This window comes from Micromys minutus, assembly GCF_963924665.1.
Source record: "Micromys minutus genome assembly, chromosome: 2".
In the NCBI taxonomy this organism is placed as follows: Eukaryota; Metazoa; Chordata; class Mammalia; order Rodentia; family Muridae; genus Micromys; species Micromys minutus.
The window spans coordinates 94,914,841-94,924,824 of record NC_137971.1 but is presented as its reverse complement, the minus strand read 5'-3'; the positions used below and the strand labels follow the sequence as shown (position 1 = coordinate 94,924,824).

At 46.7% G+C, this 9,984-nt stretch overlaps 1 protein-coding gene across 2 annotated transcripts; it reads left to right on the top strand.

Moving 5' to 3' along the window:
* The first annotated feature begins 1,715 nt into the window (after positions 1–1,715).
* KCNE3 (potassium voltage-gated channel subfamily E regulatory subunit 3) lies at positions 1,716–8,198 on the top strand. 2 transcript variants are annotated; one of them, XM_080911677.1, is made up of 3 exons: positions 1,716–1,797; positions 5,426–5,533; positions 7,510–8,198. In XM_080911677.1, the coding sequence occupies exon 3, from the start codon at positions 7,550–7,552 to the stop codon at positions 7,868–7,870; it is 321 nt and encodes a 106-aa protein (XP_080767803.1). In that variant the 5' UTR covers positions 1,716–1,797; positions 5,426–5,533; positions 7,510–7,549; the 3' UTR covers positions 7,871–8,198. The 2 variants fall into 2 exon arrangements, with proteins under 2 accessions (XP_080767803.1, XP_080767804.1); XM_080911678.1 differs by having other exon boundaries at positions 1,723–1,797; positions 5,392–5,533.
* Positions 8,199–9,984: the final 1,786 nt, after the last annotated feature.

Here is a 9,984-nt window from a genome sequence, read left to right as displayed (position 1 = left end):
AAGCTCTTCCCAAGGGCTTGAGAGTTTTGCCCATGTAGATGTCAGCACACCTCTTATGTGTCAGGCACCCCCAGCCCCAAGGCTGGTCTGAAACATCATCAGGAGACTGGGACTCCTGTTTTTCTTTTCTTTTTCCTTTGTTTGTTTGTGTGTCTTTTGAGACAGGGTTTCTCTGTGTAGCCCTGGCTGTTCTGAAACCCACTCCAGTGATCTGTCTGCCTTTGCCTCCCCAACACTGGGATTAAAGATGTGTGCTGTCACCCCCTGGCTGGACTCTTATGTTTTGTTTTTAAGAAGGACTTTTGTGCTTCCTTCACAACATCCTTTTATTATTATTATTGTTGTTGTTGTTGTTGTTGTTGTTGTTATTTCTTGTATGTGGATACACTGTCGCTGTCTTCAGACACACCAGAAGAGGGCATCAGATCCCATTACTGATGGTTGTGAACCACCATGTGGTTGCTGGGAATTGAACTCAGAACCACTAGAAGAGCAGTCAGTGCTCTTAACTGCTGAGCCATCTCTCCAGCCTCTGGACTCTTTTTCTGTTTTGTTTTTTTCAATGCTGATTTCTGGGCCCCACTCCAGATCCTCTGAATCAGCACCCCCCAGGAGGAGCCCACGGTCCTTGGTGTGTGGACTGGACGCGGTGCATAGTGAGGTGAGCAGGATGACAGCTCTGAGAGGCAGTTGCTAGCTTAGGGAGGGACGACTGGATAGAAACGTGTTGCACAGAAACAACACACCGGTGATGTGTTTCGAAGGAGATTAGCAATTATGCACAAAATGCCTACCACAAGGCGCATCTTGTTTTTCCCTCAGCACTTGTTAGATAACCATATCCTAAAAATCAGTGATTGAAATCACTCACCTCGGAAATACTGCAGTAGATCTTCGCAAGGGTGTGAGGGAGCTCATCTGACTTTGCCTATTGTGTGACCTCAGCTAGAGAAAGGAGCTTGGATAAAAGTAGTTGCTACACAGTCCCCGAGAGGCTGGTCCCTGTTCCTGTCATCAACAGGAAAATGACACTTGTCAGCTTCTCTTCTATGTAGCCCGTAATATCATCAGAAACAATTTGAGCGTGGATCCGGTGGCTGGAAAAACAAGTGTTCTGGGACAGACATCAGTTAAGAAGTGGCTGGACACAAGCTGATCAGGCATGTGGGGGGCTGCTGAGGAGGAGATGGAGCCCGCTGGGTGGAGCCCAGTGGATTCTGAGCCCAGTGGCTCTGTAGATAAGTCACTTCTCTAATTTGTACGTCTGCAAACTGAAAACAGGGTTTGTGTTAGAATCAGATGCTGTCTTTGACTATTCCGGTTCTCGTGATTTTGATTCTGAAAACAATTCTGACCCTACTGTCAGCCTGTGAAGAATGCGTGCAGGAACGGTGGTACCTATAGAGAGGAAACTAAGGCCCTAGAGAGGAGCTGCTCAGTGCCACACAGTTCCACAGGTACCACACCCGATTCCACCAAAGCCTAGTGCTTGGTCTGGGTTTCTGGAGATCAACTTTTTGCTAGGTTAGCTGAGACATAGAGACACAAACGAGAAAAATTCTGTCTGGGATCCAGGAAGCAGGTGGCTCCCCACAACCGGGTGAGGCCAAGGAGCTGGGCGGAGAAGGAGGCGCCCCAAGCCAGCCAGCACTGAAGCTGGTCTGCTACGGCAGGGCGGGGCCAAAGCTGGGACACCCTGGGAAGGAAAAGGGAGCCAAGAACCAGTAGGAGTGCAGAGCGGTGAGAATACTGGGCATCAGTGCAGCGCTCGCCAGAGACAGATCAGATTGCAGTCAGGTAAGGCGCCACAGGGTTGGAAAAGCTATTCATAGTTCGGGCAAGACGTGAAGGGGGTTTGGTGTTTTCCTTGAGAGGGAGGACCCGACGTGGGGTGCTGCTAAATCACAGAGTGGATCTTCCCCAGAGAGGAAAGCAGTTATTCCCAGGAAACACGGGGAGTAGGGAGTTTCGCTGAGCATGGAAAGTCCTGTGTGGATCAAAGGTGCTCTCCCGGGATTCCCTCCAGGCAGCAAAAGCACCGCCTCTCCTACCGCTAAGAGGGCACTCACAGGTCTGCAGCGGGACACTCACGGAAATAACATTCCAGGAGTCGGTCTTGCTCGACCAAAGCTGTGGGCTCTTCTAAACGGCTGTGCACAGTCTACTCCACTGTGACCAGCCCTCGGCGACCAGGTCCTCGGACATCCTGGGACTGGATGAAGCATCTTCAGTTGCTAGAAGCAGGTCTAGGTCAAAAGCCAGGAGTGGAGTTCTAGTCTTCAGGTAGTGTAACTCTGTTTCACTTACAGATACTCAGTAAACGAGTTGTTCTCTCTGGCATTTGGAAACGTTTCCAAACGGAGGGCTGCTATGCTGAAGCCATTAAAAACTGCCTTTAAAGTCTGTTGACTCCAAAGTCTGATGAAAACCACTCTAGCCGCTCTCTTCAGTTCAAACTCCTCAGGGCATGTTTCTATCTGTAATGCAGGGGTGTTTGTTTGAAATACCTTCTAAGAGGGAGGCAGACAAGACCAAGAACCTCCAGCCACACAGACTGGCCCTGTAGAGGCAGAGAGACTCAGACCTCCTCGGTCTCACACAACAGGAGGCACTTCTAAATGGCTAGGGCATCAGGGACTCACCAGAGAGGGTGGGACACCATGAAGGAGGGCAACCCCCTGGTGTCTGTGGCAGGGGAGGGCGCAGCAGGGGGGCAGGCACTTGGGATGACTGCTCTTGAAAGAAGAGGTGAACTGAGCCATGGAGGGCCAGGGGAACAATGTGAACAGGCTTCCCAGCAATGTTCTCATACCTGCTCTTTCTAAAGCCCTTTCCCGACTATTGTCTCTTCCAGTACTTAGGAGGTAAGTTAGGCACTGGTAATTACATCCGTCTTACAGATAAGGTTCGGAGGAAATAAATGCAGTATTCAAGGTCACATAGCCAGACGCACAGCCAGGTTTGGGACCATGAAAGGCACTCTTGAAAGTCGAGATCACAGGCTGAGACTTGGGCTGTCTGTGTGCCGTTTGTGGGTGTGGATGGCCGCGCCTTCAGTAGGTACACAGGGAAGAGCATTGCAAAACCATTTACCAGTGTTTGAGGACCAAGAATGTTTGCCCTTTGGATAAACGGACTCAGATCAGATGTGAGAAGTGTCGGGGTTTCCAAAGGAGGCTCAGATTTTCCTTCTCCTTCCCCATGCCACCTGCTCAAGGGGCCTTCCCTTTAGCTAAGGCAGCCTGTCTTGGTCTCACTTGGAGTCTCTCCTACTTTGGTTTCTATTAAAACATTGAAAGATGTTTCCATGAATCTGTTGAGGGAAGAGATGGGGAGGGCACTCTCTTATAGGAGAGGTATTGATTCGTAAAGAAATGGATGAGGCCCAGGCCCCTGCCCTGAAACCTCCAAGCATATGTGCAGAGACACACTGGGCCCACATCTATACAGTTCTCTGCTGAGGCTGTTTTGAAAGCACTCTGGCAACAAACAAGAGGAGAAACTAACTAGAAACTAACTAGTGATGGGGTAGGGGGAGGGTCTCTGGAAAGGCTCCAAAGGCGGCATAGAGCAGGGGTCTTAATGAATGAGTCTGCAGAGCAGATGGAAAGTGTACAAGAGTTCCTGCTTAAGAAGAAAGGAGATGTGGGAATACAGGACTATCCATGAGCTCACCTCCTGGAGCTCATTGTCATGGTCACAGACACTGGGAGAACCACAGGGAGATGGAGCCAAGGCAGGGTCGCATAGAGAGGAGTTTGACAATCATTAGTCAGTTACTTAGTTAGTTGGTTTGTTTGTTTTCCAGTTTGCTCAGTAGCCATTCGTCTTTCTGAGCTGGCCCATTGTCTATTTCCAAGGCTGCGCTACAACAGGGTTCTGCCTCCTCCATCTGGAGCTTGATAATCAATGACTCTCCAGGAGATCCAAACCAAGAGACTCAAGGAGGAGAAGCAAGACCACAGTGTTTCTGTCTGTGCCCATAGGAAACCAGTGTCCTTCTTCAGCTCTCAGCTTCTCCTTCCCCCAACAGGATGCCCAGCACCTGCCACCTTGTCCCCACCCAAGCCCATCACCTAAGGATATGTACTATGACCTCTGTGGTCTGAGAGGCCCTGACAGGAAGGTCTGATGGGTAAAAGTTTGTTTGACTCTGCCCATGAATCCCACCCTATCCTTCACTTGCCTCTTACCCCAACTTCCCACACAATCTGTCTCTTCCCCTGGGGCAGACTACCCTTGCAGATAAAAGGCTAGAAGGAAAAAGGAGCAAGTGAATCAATTTGGCCCTCAGTTTACCTAGGCTGCACTGTCAGATGTAAGTCAATCTTTGGACTCAGAAATATCTTAGCCTGCTGGGAAGACTCTGTAGCCTCTTCATCTTTGGCTTTGAAGTCCATTAGAAGGCTACCCAAGGCTACCCAAAGGCAGCCAACCCAGCCTCCTAAGATCTCACAACATGATTCTCTGATTTATAATGTCCCAGGGTATTTGAGCTGAGCATGACCCCTTCATCTTACAGAGGCAGATAAAAGCTGAGGTTAAAAAAAAAAAAAAAGAAAAAAGGAATCACATGTCCAAAGCCACACAAGTAGCAGCTGGACCAAGACAGCTGCCTGGGCTTCCATTTCCTTTACTGTAAGACTGTAAAACAAAAACATTTAGCCTTGGTGACCTCTGAAGGCCTGTCCAGTTCCTATGGACACAAACCAACGCTGCTGTCTGTGAGATTTACAGCCAAACCTTACATAATGCTCTTTAATCTTCATGACCAAACCATGCTACAGAGAGTTAATTCTAGGACACATTTATTTCAATTATTTTATTACATTTATTGGGGTGCGTGTGCATGTGGAAGTCAGAGGTCAGTTTTCAGGAGTTGGCTCTCTCTTTCCACCATGTAGACGGCAGGGTCAAACTCAAGCCATCACGTTTAGCAAGTACCTTTACTCACAAAGACATCTCGAAACTCCCTGGGACACATCCATATGCATATCTAGATTTGATTAGTAATGTGTCATTTATTTCTATGAAACTGCAAGCTGCTATTTTTACCTTGGGATTCTAAAAGGCTCCTACTGAGGTACCAGTACCCTAGGGGAAGAAAAAGGTTTTAGATGGCTCCATTGTCACAAAGTCACCCAATTAAGATGGTGTGAGCCTGGAACTGGGAGACAGCAATCAGATGTCCCTTGACCACTGCATAGTTCTGTAGCTACAACTCTAGGCTGGCTTGAGCCAACTATTGCAGGAAGAATAGAGAAGTAGGGGTGGGGTCAGAACCCACAGAATGACGCTTGCGCAACCCTTAGGAACTGGGTGATCCACCCTCGGTTCTGAGGTTTGTGTCTCTGGTTCCTTTCTCTTCCTCCTCTTCTGCCTCCTCCCCAGTTTCTAACTCTGAGCCTTTCCTGTCAACACCAAGACCCTGGCTGCATCCAGATGCACCCTGCAGGGAACTGAGGGGCCGTGGGACATACACGAAGCGATCCTCAAAGATGTCTCAGAGCCAGCAGAGCCTCCAAACTGTTTGGTGAGTTCCCCAGATCCATGTTGTCCCTCCCTGCGTTGTGCTAAATAAAAACCCTTTTCAGGGAAAACTGAGCAGGAACCTTTGTTGGGTGGATGCTTCCAGTTCCCAAATGGCTGAGTATGTATTTGCTTCTCAAAATGAAAAAGGCACATCAGTCCTCTTCAATGCAGTAAAAGAGTGCATTCTTCCAGCGAGCTTGGGAAGCAGGGCGGGGATGACAACCTTCTTAGTTACAGTTAAAAATGCAACCCCCCCCCAAACCTGCTCAGCCAAGTATTACCCACCTTCACATTGCCATGGCACAAATCTCTAGAACCTTGCATCTTGCAACAGAAACGTCATATTCATTGTTGAACAGCTCTCACTGACAACCTCTTTCTGATAGATAAGGAAGCCATGCCTGTCAAGGCTTCTAACTTCCCTCCAAGTGGGCATTTCTAGATCCATGCTGTTTGTCTGCATCTGTCTGTAAATTTAGCTGGAGCCTTTCCTCCATCAATCCCCATGTCAGTCATTCCCTTTCCAAATCCCTCTCGCACCTCAGATCTGTCCCTGCTTTCACTTTGTCATGTCTGTCCTGGTCCAGGACTCAGCATCCTATTCCTAAATGTCTTAAGACCCTTGTTACTGGGCTGCCTCAACTCTTACCCCTTCCAGGATACATTGTAACTACATGATTATTTCTAAACACAGATCTGCCCATTTTACCCTCTTGAAATGCCACCACATCTTTAAAGCCAACTACAGGATCAGGTTCCAGCACCCAGCATGGCACTCACAGTCCCTAGCACTTGGCCCCATTGGGTTCTTCCATCCAACATTCTGTTTTCTTCTTCTGCCCATCTTACATTCCAACCTCTATGTGATGCCTTCCATTCCTATAGAAGTTTCATGTACTGTCTTGTTTGTGTATCTTTGCTCACCTCTTCCCCATCCTTGCCTTCTCTACCAGAACAGTTCAAGGTCAGTTCAAATAACTCATTCCAGTGAAGATTCTCTAAACCTTGCTCAGTGTTAATCACTTTAAGTAGCTCCTGGGGTTGTCATCTATATCATATCAGGTGTCAGTGAACCGTTGAGTGTGAGGACTGGGTTTGAATCTCCTCAAGGGGTCAGTATAGATCCTGATCCAGGTAAATAATGACCAGCTAAGTGACTCATTGAGTCATTAATGTCACTGTGGTGTTCCTGCCCGCTTTCGTCCTACATCTTAATTCAGAAAGTCTGTGTTATTTTCCCTCTTTGATCCAGACAAGGACACAAGTACTGCATGGTAGAAAACCTCAAAGGCCTTTCATGGAATGTAGGCCAGTCTTGGGTGGCAGTAGGGTACTGCTCTAGTATTCTGTTTCCCGGATTCTGCACCAAGTTATTATAAGTATTTATCATCATTAGAACTATCTTTTTTGGGGAGACACCTGATAGATGATAATCATGTTTGGTATGTATAGATGATAATAATGACTTTTGGCAGTTCTACCTAGGTGAAAGAGAGCTTTGGAATCAGCCATTGAATTATGATTGTCTGGCCTACTAATGACTCTTGAAAATAGACAGTATTTACTACTCCCTGATCAAGAACAAGCTACCTATTTGTTTGGGGTCTCAGTTTCCCTGTGTATAAGATAGAAGGAGTTAGGTTAAATAACTCCTAAAGTTCTTGTGGCCTAAAGTTTAGTGAATTTATGTAATCCAAGATTTAAAAAAAAAAAAAAAAGGAGTAACATGGCTTTCAATGGCCAGGAAAGACTACTCTATACACACTGTGAGATGTTTCTGTAGTTGCTCACATACAGTAGAGAGGAAAGCAGACTTAGTACTTCCCATCACTGAGCCTGATGCCTCATAGAGAAGACAGACAAAAAGAATGGAGAACAGATGATAGTATCAGGGCTCTAGCCTAGGTATGCAAAGTGGGGAAGCTGTTCAAGCCGTGGGTAACAGCTATTCCTTTCTCTTTTTTCTCTCACCATCAGATCACATTCCAGCTCTTCCCATACCTCAGTTTCTGTTGCTATGGAGACTTCCAATGGGACTGAGACCTGGTACAAGAGCCTCCATGCTGTACTGAAGGCTCTGAACACAACCCTTCATAGTCACTTGCTCTGCCGGCCTGGGCCAGGGCCAGGGTCAGGAACAGGGCCAGACAATCAAACTGAGGATCGTCGGGTCCTTCCTGGTCGTAATGACAACGCCTACATGTATATTCTCTTTGTCATGTTCCTATTTGCTGTCACTGTGGGCAGTCTCATCCTGGGATATACCCGTTCACGCAAAGTGGACAAACGTAGTGACCCCTATCATGTGTACATCAAGAACCGTGTGTCTATGATCTGATGTGAGGTACCTGAGGACAAGGGAAGATTCCGATGTCTGAGGATTGTCTTCTTGGGCCTCCGGAATTCATCTCGAGCTTATCAAGTCACAGTGTCTCTGTCTATACAAGATCAACAAGAAACTGGTAAGAGAGTTAGGTCATCATTGGGACCAGAGAAGAGGGGCTGATAGGCTTGGTCTTGTGGATGAGACATCTTTCCAGACTCAGAGCCCATAAGCACATAAGTAAAAGTATGGACAACCAGCAAGTAGAAGAGGAAGCTGTGGTGAAGGGAAATGGGGCAGAAAAACGCTCTGGATACATAATCGTTTAATGCATGATCTTTAACATGACAAACCTTGATAAAACCAAGAATGCCACTTATTTGTATTGGTTCATATTTCATTCTTTAAATACTCTTAACATTTGTGGGTTTTGCCTCATCTGCCAAGAAAACAGAATAAGTCCTGTGACTGGAATCCAGGAACTCTGATCCTTTCTTCTACAACTTTTCAGTCGCATGTGGGGTAAGATCCAGGCCAGAAGAACATCTGGCCAAGCACAATAATGCATGCTTATAATTGTGCTCAAGAGGCTGAGTGGGTGGGGGGTGGGGGGCAGATCATTTTCGTTCAAGAGTTCAAGACCAGCCTATGCAAGCCCTGTCTTGGTAAGGACTTGGTGGGGGCTGTTGAGAAATAGCTTACCTTTACAAATATTACGAAAGACACGTCACTGTGTCAGTGTACTGCTCTGGCACTTCTTGGATCTTAAGACAGACTGCAAAGCACAGAGTCATGAACGTTACACTTATTAGGGATGTGGTCATACGCTTCTTGAGCCTTGTCACCGTGCCCTTCCCAGTCATGCCTCCAATCCCAGGGACTACCTCGAGCGAAGTTTGTACTCTGAATTCTGTGAGAAATGTTTTAATAACAACTTGAAACTTGCTTCTAGGAGATTATTGTTACACCATGGAGATGACCATGTTCAAAGATACAGTGTGTATAAAAGGTTTGGTCCAATGGAAGAACCTGTTATCATCTTTTTTTTTTTAATATTTATTTATTTTATGTATATGAGTACACTGTAGCTGTCTTCAGACACACCAGAAGAGGGCATCAGATCCCATTACAGATGGTTGTGAGCTACCATGTGGTTGCTGGGAATTGAACTCAGGACCTCTGGAAGAGTAGTCAGTGCTCCAAACCACTGAGCCATCTCTCCAGTGCAAATTCTAGAATTCTAAGGGGTAGATTTAACATTCTAATGTGCTCTGATGAGGTCATTCCTCTCAACCCTCTGTCAAACTGACCCCAGAGGGAGATAGCTGTCTCATGACAGTGAGATGTTGACTAAGCCACCAGATCTTTGTCTGCATTTGTTCTGCCCTCTGCTGGCCAAATCTCAGAACATTGTCTTGACCCTAAAAGCAGAATTTGAGACTCATTAATGGACCAGATCTATTTATTGCACGCATACTTTACAGTAAGCATGATGTCATACATAAGTAAGTAAGCAATCTCTGAGAGCATCTGCTAGACACCAGACTCCGGCCTATTAATTTACATGTCTTTCATGCATGTGTTAATATCTCACAATAGTACAACTTAGCAAGTATTTGCTATCATTATTTCAAAAAAAGCTCACTCATGTTTTAATGTCTTCAGAACAAACCATTCAATCATACCTGTGGCGTGCACAGCCCAGATCCAAAGATCCCCAGAACTAATTGAGAAAGTCATTTTGAGAGCCAGTGGTGCTGAATTTCCTAGGAGAACCCAAGATAGATGTTTCCTGGTGAGGGATGCTTGGCAGGAAAAACATGCATGGGACGGAAGGAAGTACACAGGGGAGGAAAAGAACCTAACAAAGGGCACCTCAGGGTGTGTCTAGCCTTGGTTTGATACACGGGGAACTGTCCTACCTGACTGGAACATAAAATATCTGCAAAGGTACACTCTTTTGAGGTAAGGGATCTTGTGCACCTCTAACCTCATCAGTTCGTAAGTCACACAGTTCAGATGGGAAGACTAGAGAAGGAGGTGAGGGGGTTCTGGCCAGAGGAGGACAGTTCTGTGGAGAAGGCCGGCAGTTATGAGATGCTGCCGGAGAACACAATGAAAAACAAGCT

What these genes read in the sequence shown, in the direction of transcription:
- KCNE3 (XM_080911677.1), top strand. Translation starts at nt 7,550, where the DNA reads ATGGAGACTTCCAATGGGACTGAGACCTGGTACAAGAGCCTCCATGCT.